General features: G+C 33.2%; 1 protein-coding gene across 1 annotated transcript; it reads right to left on the minus strand.

Annotated features, from left to right (window-relative positions):
* Positions 1 to 9,964: 9,964 nt before the first annotated feature.
* LOC130818803 (plant cysteine oxidase 2) lies at positions 9,965 to 15,143 on the minus strand (the record flags this gene model as incomplete). The annotated part of the gene is given in 5 exon segments (XM_057685018.1): positions 9,965 to 10,407; positions 10,545 to 10,766; positions 11,021 to 11,171; positions 11,285 to 11,400; positions 14,460 to 15,143. Coding segments are annotated over 5 exon segments (840 nt in total). The 3' UTR covers positions 9,965 to 10,282.
* Positions 15,144 to 16,918: the final 1,775 nt, after the last annotated feature.

Below are 16,918 nucleotides of genomic sequence, written 5' to 3' on the forward strand. Positions count from 1 at the left end.
TTATTCTCAAAATAAGCGTCTATGGCCCCAAAGCTAGGTTCGATACGTAATCGTTGTAACAATCAGCGAGTATAAAGAAATGGTCAAAATTTTAGTCAAGCTATATGTTGCTGTTACTAACAGCGAAATAAGACTTTGACTGATCAATAGTCAAGTCGCTGTTAGTAACAACGACTTTAGGCTAATTAAAGATTTTTACAACTTCAAGTAACAAGTGTATCGATAAAAATATGATGACAATATTTGACATAATAAAACAAAAGAAAATTACACATACAATGTCTTTACATATGTAGAATATTTGTTGGTAATCCCACATCAAATAAAATAATTATTATATATTTGATAATTTGTATTAAATGCTTAAATTGAGGATAATGTATTGTATAAGTTTTCATGATATGTATCATGTGAAAGTGGCCAAAAATTTGTGATTTTTAATTAGCGTATAATACCGCATTTTAAAATGATAATGTATTGAAATGAATTTTATAAAGAAAAGAAGATTGTTGAACAAGAATAAGCATCATCGCTAAACTTCTCAAGAGATATTTCTACCGAACCTTTCATTATCATTAATATATTTAATATCTATTATTAAACGGGACGTTAGTGTTTTAAAGTAAATTAGCAAAAGGATAAAAATAAGGTCCCGTTTGCTAATACCGTTTGCTAATACCGTTTGCTAATTTACTTTTGCTAATTATTTTATTTGATGTGGGATTACCAACAAATATTCTACATATGTAAAGACATTGAGGGATATGTGTAATTTTCTTTTGTTTTATTATGTCAAATATTGTCATCATATTTTAATCGATACACACTTGTTACTTGAAGTTGTAAAAATCTTTAATTAGCCTAAAGTCGCTGTTACTAACAGCGACTTGATTATTGATCAGTTAAAGCCTTATTTCGCTGTTAGTAACAACGACATATAGTTTGTCTAAAATTTTGACCATTTCTTTATACTCGCTGTTAGTAACAGTGATTACGTACCGAGCCTCGCTTTGGGGCCAAAGACGCTTATTTTGGGAATAAAGTTTGGCCAAAGCTTATTTTTTAATTAAAGTTATTAAAAAATCTTATTTTTTAAAAATATTCTGCCCGTGACCAAGTTAATATCGCCCTTTGTGTTAAGCTTCTCAAATTTTCTTAATAAATAATTCGCTACAAAAGAATTTTTTTAGATTGCTTTCGATTATTTAGTCCCTTAAGGTTTGAATTTGGGTTTAAATCCATTAAAAATTAATGGGTTTAGGTTTTAGTCTGGCTAGACCCACTCCAAACAAAAATTTTAAAATGAATAGGCCAAAAAATAAAACAAATTACTCAAATAATCTAAGAATCAAAAGAATTCCAAAACTAAGCGTGAAAATCCCAAACCTAAGGTTTGGAGGTGTTCGCAGTTACTAACTGCGAACAACCATAAAGGACAAAATAGTTGTTCGCAGTTACTAACTGCGAACAACTATTTTGTCCTTTATGGCTGTTCGCAGTTAGTAACTGCGAACAGCAAGCTGCACAAATACGCAACAGCTTCCTTCCTTTCACATTTTCGTGTTCTTTCATAACCTTAACACACTACTACTCCACACTCTCCACAAATACACTAGCTTGAATCCATCAATTGTTCCGTTCCTCTTTCAATTTAGCACTTTAAAATTAGTTTGGGATATTCTAGATCGATCAAAGGTAAATTTTGATGAATTTTGGGTGTTTTGGCAAATGTAGGTTACTAGTTGTTTGAATCAACACTCTTCTTAATCATCCATAAATATTCAAGGTAATGTGTAATTGTTTTCATAGCTTTATGTTGTTTTTTGAAGTATTGTTGTTGATGAGCATATTGAATTAGTTAAATTTGATGTACATTATGTGTTATTAGGAATGTTGATGTTTGTATTAGCAATTTCATTTATGAACTTATGAATTGATTTATTATTTGGATTTTATTTGTATTATATAAGTATGAAGTTATTTATATTTTGGACTTTGTTAGTTTTTAGACCAAAAAGGATTATAATTAAATAACTATAATTTGCTTGTATGGGCTTGAAGTTGTTGATGATGTTGATTTTGTTTGTATTAATGTAGAAAATGGCATCATTTCGCGTGACTATAGTATGTTTTTGGAATTGTTGTATTCGAGAAAGTAGTGGCAAAGTTCATTATGTTGGGGGAAGACGTAAGTTGTTTGCATGCAATTCGAACATGAATTTGAACCATTTTAAACGTTTTATATGTTCTAAGATTGGATTGGACCCCACTAGAAGTACCGTAAATATAAGCTTTAAATATGACATGAATGGAGAATTGATTGTCTTTCCTGTTAAGGATGATGAGACTATAGATGCTATGTGGGAGCATTCAAAGTCCAACCAAATTCCCTCTTTGGAGTTATACGTACAAGAAATACCTTTAGGGAATGTAGTTGCTTCTAATCCTACTCCTACCCCTATGCCTATATTAACTGTAAATCCCGTCGTTTCTTCCGCATCTTGTACTTTTTCTCAACCCCCTACGAATCAAGTTTCAATTGATTCAATGGTTAACTTAGGAGAAACTGCTGAGATGGGACCTTGGGATGATGGAAATGAGAGTAATGAGCTCATTGACGATCCTTCTGAGGACGATATGGATGTCGATGAGGATGCGCTAGAAAATGACATGACCCTAGGCAACATTCCTACAATCATTCCGCCTACACCTTATATATGCCCTATGTCCACCTTTAGACAAGTATGAGGAGGACAACTCATGGAGGACTTGGGCTTGTGATACCACATACACTAAAGACGGAGAGTTTGAGAAGGGTATGATGTTTGATAGCAAGGCAGCATTGTTGGAAGCTATTAGAGTGTATCATATTCGCAGAAATGTGGAGTACAGAACGGAGACCTCGAACCAAACTATCCTTACCTTGAAGTGTAAGCGGGGTTGTTTGTGGAGACTTAGGGCTATGTTTGATTCATATTTATCTTCATGGCGTATAGTTACATATAAGGGTAAGCATAGTTCTTGTGTTTTGGGTAGTGACACTGTTTCAACTGGACACATTCACTTGACATCTTCTGTTATTAACAATGTTATTAGAAATTGTGTTGCTAAAGACCCATCCATTAAGGTATCTGTCGTACCGCAGATGGTTAAAGATCGTTTTGGTGTGGATGTGAATTATAAGCGAGGGTGGTGTGCAAAGCAACAAGCCTTGTTGTCCATATACGGTACATGCATGGGAAGGTTCTTACTCAGTCCTTCCACGCTTTTTAGAAGCTTTGCAACTATCCAACCCGGGGTTAGCACTTGAGTGGTATTTTAAGGAGGACAATGACATGGGTGTATATGTGAGACCTAATATTAGGACCTTCCAACGTGTCTTTTGGGCCTTTAGACCTTGCATTGAAGGATTCAACCATTGTAAACCTCTTATCGCCATTGACGGCACACACTTGTATGGTAAATATCGTCATACCTTATTGACTGCCATTGCCCAAGATGGTGATAAGGGAATCTTTCCATTAGCCTTTTCCTTGGTAGAGAAGGAGAATATAAGTGCATGGTCGTAGTTCATGGCTTGTATTCGTAAGCTTGTCACACAGAGGATGGGTTTATGCGTTATTTCTGATAGACACGCGGGGATATTAGCAACCATGGAAGAGCCGGAATGACAACCACCTAATGCCTATCATAGGCGTTGCTTACGCCATTTTCTTAGCAACTTCAATCGTACTACAGGTAATGTTCAGCTGAAGAAGTTGTTTGATAAAACAGCTGAGCAAAGACAACAAGTTAAGTTAATGAATGGCTTAAAGGCAATTGCGACTGCGAAACGAGAGACAATTTTCTGGATTGACGACGTCGGTGATATGTCTAAGTGGTCGTTGTGTCATGATGGAGGTCATAGTTATGGCGTTACTAACACGAACTTAGCTGAAGTGTTCAACTTTGTGATGAAGGGTGTACGTTTCTTACCTTTGACAACACTTGTTTAATTCACCTTCTATCGAGTAAACAACTACTTTGATCAAAGACGTGAACGTGCTAGCGCAGGGTTACTTGGAAGACACATGTACACAGTGCATGCCACCAGGATTATCAATAGAAACACATAGAAGTAAAATTTCCATGACATAATCGCATTTAATTATAGAAGAGGTGTATTCAAAGTTAAGACTGAGAGGGGAACTAGAGGATCGTCCAAGGGGAGAAATATTCAACATGTGGACTTGAATCAAATGAAGTGCACATGTAACAAACTTGAGATATACCACCTACCTTGTTCACATGTACTTGTTGTTTGCATCAAATGACACCTTTCATATGAGAGGTTTGTGGATCCGTGCTATACAGCTCAAAGTTATGCAAGTACATACGAACATTACTTTATGCCAATGATAGATAAGAGGTCATGGCCGCAATACTCGGGCTTTGAACTTAGACATGATCCCAATCAAATTCGTGGTAAAGGGAGGCCTAAGTCTAGGAGAATTGCGAACGAAATGGATGAGGGTAGAAAGAAATGAACCAATTGTTGTCGCTGTGGCAGTGAAGGTCACACACTAGAACCTATAACTCAAGGTAATATGCTATATATCTTATACTAGCATGATAATCTATAACACACATAAAATGTTAAACGGACAACATAACTGTATGATACATAATCACATAATAATAATATTAACTAAAGCTAATTCGAACAACGTAGTAGAGGAGATGGATCCAGCAGCTCCAGGACCCCTAGATCCTAGCGTGTTGACTATGCAACATGAGCATAGGAGTACTCCTCTGTGGGATGCCCAGGTTAAGAGTACAATAGTTGTGATTTGCATTTTACTAATGCTAACAAACAAGTAACTTATTTATATGTCAATATTCGTAGGTGTCGGATGCAGAAACGCTAGGCAGCAAGCATCTAGATTCCGTTCCATGGGCGATCGATGATAGGATCATTCCGTACTTGGAGCTAACGAAGTTATACGACTTTCACCTCGTTGCGTACGGCAGAGTTGATCGTGCCATTATAACGGCACTGGTCGAGAGATGGCGTCAGGAGACGCATACCTTTCATCTCCCTCTTGGTGAGGCTACCATCACACTGCTTGATGTAGCCTTACTAAGGCGGCTTCCCATCGAGGGACGTGCCGTTGTTACAGTCGGGCGCCAGCTATGCTGGCGTGACATGGTGCATCGCATATTGGGAGAGCACCCTCCACCGGAAGTGATCAGGGGGAGCGGCTTGCGCTGCAGGTTAGCTCAGACCTTCGCGCGTCTTCATTTGCATTTAAGTGATTAAGTTTCCGATTACATAATATAATGTTTAATTAACTAAATATTAATTGTAGGCACAAGGTGCGGCGGCAGTGATGCGGTACAGCCACGAGCAGCCGGTTAGGGAGATTGCGCATGTCATGCTCGTCGGCACGCAGTTCCAGCACTTCATACCGGAAGTCGCTGCAGATTCCTCACCGACTACCGCCCATACGCACGTCTCATCTCCTGCTTATGACTATCATTTGGATGAGATGGACCATTTATACCCCGTCGATGTTGCGGGGACCTCGCAGGCTGGGCCATCACAGTCATCACAGTACTAGTCCCCTCCAATGCCGGAGCTACACCTGAACGCCTCTTACTACCGTAGGAGGCGTAGGAGACCAACTCAGTTGGATATGGTAGATGAGGGAGGGTCGTGAGCGTTAACGTATAACTTTTGTGTATTTTGATCGACTATGTATATATGTTTATTTAGTTCTATATTTAAAAAATTTGTATATATTTTGTTGTACATATATATTTAATTACTTTATCATAGCCTCCAAGCTTTCACTTACGAATGACCGGAGTTTTGGCGTTGAATCATCCCGCCTGAAACATACATTGACTTGTAATTACTTATTTTAATGTCTCTTAACCAAATAGAACAAATAACAACTCAAAAATTAGCCAAAAAAAATATAAGCATAGCTATTCGCAGTTAGTAAATGCGAACAGACATAAAGGACAAAATAGTTGTTCGCAGTTACTAACTGCGAACAACTGTTTTGTCCTTTATGGCTGTTCGCAGTTACTAACTGCGAACAGTTCCAAACCTCAGGTTTGGGATTTTCACGCTTACTTTTGGAATTCTTTTGATTCTTAAATTATTTGAGTAATTTTTTTTTTTTTGGCCTATTCATTTCAAAATTTCCTCTAAACACGCCTCATAACCATCCTTATTCTCACCCTTGTCTTTAAAACACTCTTGGATATTGGATCAAGTTCTTGTATATCTTTTAAGAGCTAGATGTTTGATTCTATTTTTTATTCTAAATCTTGTTATCCTTACATGTGATTAGTATAATTGTTCGATGTTTTAAAAAGTTTGAGAAGTACTCCTAGTAACTAAAAATGCCAACCTTTGTTAGGTCACTTTGTTTAGAGTTATTGAATGTATTATCCATCATTCATCATCATCTCCGGCAAGATACTAACTATGCATTTAAAATAATAAACACCTGACATACCATAAACTCTAATCTAAACTCTAGACTCTAATTTTACATACCTAAACACATACTTGAGATACAATAAACTCCTACTTTACGTACCCTAAACTCTTACTTGATGTATCTTTTTTTCTTTTTTTTTTGACGTATCTTAATCTTCTATTTGACGTACCCAAAATTCCTAATAGACATACCCTAAATCCCTACTTTACATATTCTGAACCCCTATTTTATGTATTGTAAACCGCTACTTTTATATACCTTAAAATCCTACTTGACTTACCCTAAACTTATACTTTATGTACCCTAATCCCCTATTAGACGTACCCTAAACCCCTACTTGACATACCTTAAATGCCATATCATATTCGATCCAAATACCCAATTTTTAGGATACTTAAAATTACGATTCGGTTCTGACCTGGTTTAATCCAGGTCGGATCCAAATATCTGACCCGGTTTTTAGGATACTTAAAATGCGTATTTTTTTGTCTTTTTTCCTTTAAGAATTGTTTTTTATATAAAATTCAAATACTAACTCTCCAAAAATACTTTGAATAATTAGTCATAAAAGATACACTATACGGCAAAAAAATTATATTAAGAATTAACTCAAGGTCAGCTTAAGAGATAGCATCATCATTTTATTTACAAATAAAACAAGGCATAAATATTTAAGAAAAACATTGCTTAAAAAGGTGGAATTGTTGATCAGATGTAGTTGATCAAGCACTATGTATGCGTAAAGATGTTTTAAACTAGTATAACCCCCGTATAATGCACGAAATTTTTTAAATTTTCATATGTATAGTAATTTAACTATTTTGATAATTTTTTTAGCATTGTTATTAATTATTTAGATAAAAAAAGTATTTAATAATCATTTTTAAAAAATTTACTTTGTCGATCATAGTAGATATTATGTTTTTAATGTAAGTTATTGACAGTTTACATCTTAATGCGACAATAGAAAAAATAAATTTAATATATATAAAGACATTACATTTTATAAGAAGTCAACTTAAATTATGCAAATGATGAAGCAGAAGAGAAAACAACATTTACACTCTAGAGTTATTGATAATAATTGAGCTAATAAGAACACAATATTTGATTAAGGAATAATTGAGCTAATAAGAAAACGATATTTAATTAAGAAATATAAAAACAGTATTCAATTATTATTATAAGGAATAATTAAGCAAAGTGACACATGGCAAATCATAGAAATTTCTCAACTCTCATTCTAAAGTCGCCACGTGACATAATGGTTTTCGAATTAGTATATTGCTATGATGGCAACATACCAAAAAAAAAAAATGGCGAAATGGCAAAAAAAAAAAAAGAAAATATAAAACCGGATACCAGAAATCCGGATTCCAAAAATATGTGATCCGAATCCGGATTTGGTATCCGATTTTAAAATCGGGTACCCGATCCGGATTACCCGGTTTACAAAAATCGGATAAATTATCCGGATTTTAAAATTGGATACCGGATAATTCGGATCAGGTATTTCGGATTAGATTTTAATGAACACCCCTACCTTGAACCCCTACTTTATGTACTCTCTTGACATACCCTACTACTTGACATAACCTAAACCCTTAGTTTATGAACCATGAATTCCTACTTGACATAAACTAAACCCTTAATTGACATACTGTAAACCCCTTAATTGACAAACTTTAAACCTCTACTTAATGTAATCTAAATCCCTACTTTATGTACACTAAACCCTTAATTTATGTACCTTAAACCCTACTTTTTTGTATCCTAAAATCCTACGTACTTTATATAGCCTAAATTTTGGGGAGGTCTATAACAGATAATTTTGCTTGCTTTTGACGCTTTTCATTCCATGAAAAGGAATGTTGATAGGAGAAACAATTCTTTTGCTCTTAAACTTGATACGAGAAAACTGTATGATAGGATTGAATGAAGGTTTTTGGAGAGAGTGATGCTGAGACTAGACTTTAGTGAAAGTTGGGTGAGAAGAGTTATGAATTGTATTACCAGTGTGTCTTTTTCTTTCAAGGTCAATGGGAGAATTCAGGGTAATGTTATCCTTACACGCGGTCTCAAACAAGGTGATTCGATATCTCCTTATTTTTTCATTATGTGTGCGGATGCTTTCTCTACTCTTACAACATAAGGGATTGAGCGGAGTAATCTTCATGGGTTCAGTGTTTGTAGAAGGGCTCCTTCTTTATTTAATTTGTTCTTTGTGGATAACAGTATTCTATTTGCTAAAGCAAATGTCAGAGAATGCTCGGAGGTAGCTAACATCATTAGACAATATAAGAGAGCATCAGGTTAAAGTACGAAATTTTCGTTTAGCATAGGAATACCCAACTATAGGACACTTTAGATTCCTGAGGTGTTGCACATTAAGGAGGTGGAAGTCACACAAAATATTTGAGGTTACCCATGGCTATCTTTTCATGTCTTAAGGAGCGCATTAGACAATAAATTTTAATGTTAAAGAATATTTTTATTATTCTAAATGGAAAAAATATTGGCAGATTTTTTTGTTATAATTTATATGTTTTATTCTTGTGATTTATAAGGGAAAAAATGTTAATGCGAAACAAAACACTATTGTAATTTAATTATAATTATTAATTATTAGTCACACAATCTATTAAAAAGATTGAAAAATTACACGTGTCATTCCCATGGAGGTCCAGGGAAGAATTTTATTAATTGATGTTGGCTGACGTGCTTGATTGATGTTGGCTTACTTGGCAAATAAAATCAATCAACCTTTTAGCTATTCTAAAGATTAATTAAATTGAGTACCCGATCTATTTTTTTAAAATAGAATAAACTGAATGACTATTGCTTAAATTGAGCTATATTAGATAAATTATTGATTTGAATTTAATATATACTGTAAATTTGCCATCTTTATTAATTAAATAATTTGAATTTGAATCACATCATACAATTTAATAAAAAATTAAAAATTCCACATGTAAACCTCAAGGAGCCTTAACAAATAAAATTATTTTAGTAGATGATAGTTAATTACATGAAAATATATACCTAATTTTGAATTTTGCTTTTTATAAAAAATTAGAGATAAATCGGATAAAGTATTTATAATTTATTAACCAAAAATTTGATACATATATTATTGAATAAAAAGTGTATTCAATAATTAATTAAAAAAAATTAGTATTTAATTTTTGATTTTAAAAAGTCATTTATTTAATAAATTTAATCACGATAATATATACTTATATTGTTTTTTAAAATTATTTTTGATATATTTCATATTAATAAATTTATATATTGCATACTTATTTCTGTAGCTTATGAGATCTATCATCAAAAGGTGCCCTAGAAAGCACCAATGACAGTACGAAGCAGTCGGCAATAAAAGAATTAAATTTGTAAAAAAAATGGTGTGCCTACAAATAATGGTACTACGTAGTACAGACTAGCGTACACCATAAAAGCATTACCTCTGAAATGAATTATTCCATGCTTTGTCAACACAAGAAAAATAAAAACCAAGTTTCTCCCTGCTCTTGTCTTTGACAACATTTTGGGTTTTCGAGATTGTAGCTACGCTGTGGCCTGTGTGTTTAAGCTTTTTTCGCAAATTGTAATTGTGTCAACCTAAATATAATCTTCTTCTATCTCTTTTGCCTTTCTCGATCCTCACCGGAACTATTTAGTAGAAGTATTTAGATTTTAGTATTTATGTACAAGGCTACAAGCGCCCAAGAGAAACTTCAAAGGAACATTTAGCACACTGGCCATGGTGTACAGCCTCGCAGCGCTCAACTATCCACAATCTTGGGACCTACGTATGGCGCCCCAATAACAGTAAGCTCGCGTGGTTTTTCCCTCTCTTGAAGCCACGCAAAACTATCCTTCTCATTTTCCAGCATGGAGATCCCGTCAACTGTGACAAAGCCAATTGCAAACTAATTAAATTATCAAACTTACTAGGATCGAGTATAAGAAAATATGAAGTCAGATATAATGAATCAAAGTACCAAAAAGAAGACATTAAAGGGGCAGGCTTTGAGCTTACGGTACCTGAGAAATGGTCAAAAGGATATTCCCTATAGTATGTACAGTGGCGACCATCAGGGTCAGAATATGGTGGGCCCAGAACATCAAGAACAGCACAAGCTGTTACTGCTGTAAAACAGTGCATATTCCCACCGGCAGCCGGATAAAGGATGGAAGTGTTGCAAGGAGCAACAAAGTCCGCATTCACTTTCAGCTTTGCCAACCGAGCCTCAGCCTCAGGTGCATCTGTCAACCATCATGTACTTGAATTTGTCAATCCTTCAGTTTCTCAAAGACATGACATCAGCTGAATGCTTTAGTTTTTAAAGTCATGAGTTGACCTAGGACATAGCCATGCATGTTCCCTTGAGTACTACTTCTACTTGTACTTCTAGGGCTAGTGCCTAGTAGTATGAGACAGATAGGAAGCAAAACAAGCTAGGGCGACAAATTAAGACCTGCAGCTGCAATTGAAAGCGTAGCATTTAAAAAAATCTTACTTTCTAAAGTAACAGTGCTGCAAGGTAAGTCTTCTGCCCAGTCAAATGATTTGATATGCATGGTCCCAAATAGAATTTTACTGAAAACAGTCATTCCTGGATGATTATGAAGCGGTAGTACACCAGATGGCGGCAAGCAGAATATTCCAATCTACAATAGGAGATGAGATGAAAGAATTCAATTGCCCTTTTAACAAGAAGAAGAGACGCATCAATCATAAATCATCCAAGTTGAAGGAACAGGAACAGGAACAGGAACTGTACCGAAAACTTTTCACATTCATAGAGGTGCAGGTATGTTATCACTGGTCGTCCACTCCTCATTATTCGAAAATATGGCAAACTTGGGCTCAACCCAACATCTTCTGCTTTCAAGATATCTATATGTAAACAAAACATAAACAATGTAATTAAGATTCTTCATTGATTACAAAAATATTTTAAATTTTGTATAGCAGAAAAAGCCCTAAACTGATTTAAAAATTGCTCTAAGCAAATTCTTCTATGACTAAAAGTCATACACACAATAAGATCAGTACCACTAAAAAAGCATATATTGACCTATGCATCTAGTGTTGCACATTATAAATGAGAGTCTCTAACAAGCTATAGCCTATATACAATACAGACAGACTGCACAATGTAATACTGTAAAATGAAAGTTGTATTTCTTTAAGTTTTTCGTCAATTGTTTGTTACTCATTCCATCACCATTTTGGGCCTCCTTAATTTAGAAGTAATATATTCAATAATTACTATAGCTCACAAGTGTGTGTTTCCAATGTAGATTTTGAATTGTCATATATCATGGTGATAAAACTGTTTTGTAAAGTATCAAAGAAAAAATGGTGAATTGGAGATGGGCAAATCATAGTTACATGGAATGTGGAACGTAGCCACGTTCTGCGATCCTGGACACCCGTTCCCAATCACTATGAAACGCGGCCCAAATCGCTCAACGTGACGTCCCGGTTTAGAAGATGTATTTTAGCCTTTATTTATAAATTTAAGAAAAAAAAGGTAGAAAAAAACTAGATGAAATCTAGAAATCTAAAAAAATTCCATGAATAGGCTGTTTAAATGAAAAAGTTCCAAACAATTTAAACATTTTAGCAGCGTGTATGCACACTTTATTTATTTATTTATTTATTTTTAACACTTACATGGGACCACCAAGTTGCATTACTTTTTATTTATTATTTATTTTACAAGATTGCAAATATAATACCTTTATAAATAAATACTCCAGTTTGCACCACCACTTTCTTTTTCGCCGCTTTATTTGTTAATCAAGCTCAGGCATATGAATATTGTTTTGTTTTTATTTTGACTATGAACAATACTGTTTTTATAATTATCATCTTATAATCCAACTTATTTTTCATCTTTTTTTTTTTATCTTCCCTACTTTCCCATAAAATATTTATTTTTTTGTACCTCTTTTTTCTTTTTTTCTTTATTTGCAGAAGACTTATACTTTGGGGCAAATCCATTAAAACAGAAGAATTTACCATTCAACAAGTCACATATAACATATAACACAATGTCTATCTAGTAAGGCAGCATGCAGACAAACAAAACATTACAAACATCCATTACATTGGGCCCATCAGATCTATACCTTTTTAGCAAATAAAATACTACTCTGTCCCTTAAATATATCGAATCAAAGAGAAAGTTCATATTTTTTAAAAGAAAGGTAAATAATAATAATAATAAATAAAAAGAGAAAATAAATTTTGTGGTTGAAATTAAAAAGTGTTAAAATATATAAATGAGATTAAAAGAAAGTGGTAGGACATTGTCCAAAAATAAAAATAATGCAAATTAAATAAAATGAAAAATGCTGCAAATTTAATGAGACGGAAGGAGTATCTTGGTGCTGTGGAGTTACAATTTTGTTATATAATTAAGAGGTATTATTAAAATCCCATTGACTGATACTAAAAAATGACTTCTTAATTGTTGAAGAGTAGACAAATTACATAAAAACTAAATTACTACGACACTTTATGAAAGCAACGGATGAGTAACGATAAATGAATTCCTGTGAAGAGCCTAGAAATTTACAATTCATAGGAAATTATAATTTCAATGGATTTTCAATAATAGTAACTTCTAAAGGTAGAAAGTTCGAGAGGTTTAGTGGAGAAAAAAAGTAGAAGAGATTAATAATTAATAACTAAATAAGAATAGATAAGAATAAATGAGAAAAAATATAGATGAATATCATTCTAATTGTTGTTGGTATACTCGTTCTTGCCCCTGGAGTATATACTCAATAATTGCGACAATATCTCGTTTTCTTTTATATATAGATTTATGTAGTTGGCTCATGTATAATAATAATAATAATAATAATAATAATAAATTAATATTAATAATTATAACTAAAGGCAAAGATTGAATTATTATATTTAGTTCAAACTAAAGGCAAAGATTGAATTATTATTTAGTTCAAACTAAAGGTAAAGATTGAATTATTATAAAATAAAAAGTTATAATGGTAATAAACTAAGGACAAAAGTTAGATAAGGTAAGATTATTGACGACAGATGATGAAAAGTTAATTTTTTCTAATAATAATTGTAATAGAAATGAAGACTTTAAAATTTGTTATGTAATACGTGATTCATGCAACATGTATATAAAAAAAATTCTACTTCTAAAAACAAAAGCATGAATAAAGCATTGAATTCGTAAGTTTTGGGCAATAATCAATAGTCAATAGTGAATAGTATGTAGATACCAAAAGAAAGTGCTTCACTACTACAAAAACATAACCATATCAAAACAAGATACTCCATATATTAAAGAATCAAAGACCAACATCTCTAAAATTGGATGTTACATCTTTTACCCATTACCAGAACCTCATTCTTTGACCAATTGATCATATCATGTGAGTATAATCCCCAATTGAATGACATTGGTCACCATAAGCCAATGGGTATAACTTATAACCCATTGTATATATATATATATATATATATATTATAGTAAAATCAAACAGACAGAAATCAACATTACCCTACCAATGCCAAAAATTTAGACTCATTACATTTAATTAATACTCACTTCATTTCATTGTCTTTGTTCTATTTATATTTTTTTTAGTTTGTATTTTATTTTTAATCAAACTTTTATTTGATTTATCTTCAAAAAATAAATAATTGTGTATTAACTTTGTAGAGATACTAATATTTCAATATTGCATTGGTAAATGTAACCAAATCAAATAGAACAAGTGAAACAAACCGGAGTAATATAATTAGCCGTCCACATGAACAATATTTAATCCCAAACCAACATTGCTGAATAAAAGTAAAATTAAAGGATTTCAAGACAAGTTAAATCTCTACAAATTTAACATCCAAAAAAGAACTATGACTGAATACTGCAAATTGAAAATAATGATTCCAATTGAAGAGCATCATACCCAAAATGGAGCGCAAGCGTTCAACGTCATTGGGTGGAGGAATAAAACCATTCCCTCCTGTGGCAAATACTTCCTTACAGGTATGATAAAGAGTCTGAACCGGCGACGCTTTCCTATTACGTCGGCGGTTCCTGCGTGAAGACGCGCTGCTATTCGTCGTTGTTTCTTGGGGTACCTCGCTCAATTCCTTCCCTTTTTGGCTAGCAACACCAGGCTTGATTCCCATGAAAACTCAAAAACGATTTTATTTAACAGCTAAATCACTAAATGGGTACTCGAAAAATTGTTCAAAACCCAAAGTCACTATTTGGGTGATGAAGATTTTAAAATAAATTAACTAAAAAACAGGAGGAACAGAAGAAAATTGTATTCGTCAACCGTAACACCAAATGTCTGCTCAGAAAAATGCTTCAAAACCCAATATTACCATCTGGGTACCTAAGATTTGCAAATATATTAACTCCAAAAACATGAGAAACTAAATTATATTATGAGATTAATGTGGGTGTGCAGTTTAGGACTGAAAAACGTGAGGAACAGAAGAGTGATTGTGAAGGTTTTTCTTTTGTACTATTATATGCTTATATGTAATTTAAAAAGGGTATGTACGTTGCCAAAATAAAAGGATGAAGAAGTACGAATTGATGAATGGTTAAAACAAAAAAAATAATAATAAATAAAAATAAAAAGGAGATTTTGATTTTGATTTTAAAGTGAAATAGAAGCACAGAAATGTAGGGTTCTTGAATGTGAAAGTCACAGTGAGGTCAAGAAAATTATGCAGAAAGAGTATAAAAGGGATCATTTTAGGGGGTAAGATTAGATGATGGAAGATAACAGTTGGTTTTGGTAGAGATACAAAACCATGGGCTGCTCCGAGGATTCCAGTGGGCTGTTTCAATACCAGATTTTCAACTTTAAATAAACTATTTTATACTTCTACTTCGCTTTTTACCATTTTCTTTCAGCCCATTTTATATGATATGATCTCAAAATAAAAAGCCGGTTTTATATGAGATAATCTCAAAATAAAAAGTATAAATCTCACGGTGAAACTTTTTTTTAATATGAGAAATTGTGTTCACCTTTTACTTTACCCACCTATGATCGTTTACCGGGGCTTATAGCTCATTTGATTGGTTTTGGGTAAAGTTTTTTTAGAGTATAGATTTCTATTTACATTGATTTTATATTATTGTAAAATTATTTTTGAATTTGAATTTAAATTAGGTTGGATTATAATAGATTAAAAGGTAAGGCAATATGATTTTTTTTGAATACATTTACTTTAGTTGGGTACTAGAGCTTATTCTCTTCAACTACTTATACTCTCGTCCTCATGCCCAGCTCAACAACATTTTATGATAAATAAAAAATGGAGAAAGAAAATATATTCAAGTTTGTTATGCACGGTTCAAGAAAAACGTTTCTCCTTTCCGTACGATACAACTTTCAATCTTACCTTAAAAAGTAGCATTGCAATTACTCTCCTATAATCTAAGCAAAATCTAGTTTTAATTCATCCTCAACAAACTAAAAATATTTCGTCAAGATATAAGAAATTATTATGGAAGAAATGATGATGGGAGTTGATAATTTAACAAATCAAATTCAATCTAAGAATAACAACAATATGTTTCAGGTATGTCAAAATAATGAAGTCAATAGTGTATAATTGATACGTTCGCTTATTGCGCAATTTATGCCCCAATCTTAACTAACTTTAAGCCTTTTCTATGCATATCTTACTCAAATTAGGCCTACCATGCTCAATTTCCATGAGTTACGCTTGTGGTATAGCTGTTTAAATGATTTCAGGAGTTTTTAGCCATTTTTTTAGGAAGAATTAGCATGTTCGGGCACTAAAAGAACCTCGAAAATCAAAACCTGAGTCTTCGGAATTAAAGTGTCAAATTTTAGCACAAATTAGTGAAGGAGTCCAACTTGGTCGACTGGGGGTCGACCGCGTAGCATTGTGAATTCAAGGCACCAAAACACTTAGAAGATTTCAGCAAAAAAATTGGCCTTGACTGAACCAGTCGACCGGTCAACTGCCACCAGTCGAGTCAACTGGTTCATACCTGTTGAGCACTGTTTTTTTTTTTGCCCGTGATCTCTTGCCTCAAGCTTCCTCCAATCTCTTCCCTTACTTTTATTGTTTGAAATTTGAATATAAATTGTTTTTATAACTCACCAAACCAATACCCAAAAATCTTCATTATCATAAAAATTCTACTTGTCACATAAGCATTTCCATGTGGATCGATCCCTTACCACTAATGTTAGTCATTGGGAGTATTTAAGGTGTATAATTAAATTATTGCATAGAGAGGACTTAGTCAAATCACCAACGACCATAGGACTACGACTCCAACCCTCTATTAATAATATGAATCAATTTACAATATTTAATAAATATGTTGTTGATAAATTATAGGAACATTAATTGAAAATTTGAT

The sequence above is a fragment of the Amaranthus tricolor genome, chromosome 7 (genome assembly GCF_026212465.1).
Source record: "Amaranthus tricolor cultivar Red isolate AtriRed21 chromosome 7, ASM2621246v1, whole genome shotgun sequence".
NCBI lineage: Eukaryota > Viridiplantae > Streptophyta > Magnoliopsida > Caryophyllales > Amaranthaceae > Amaranthus > Amaranthus tricolor.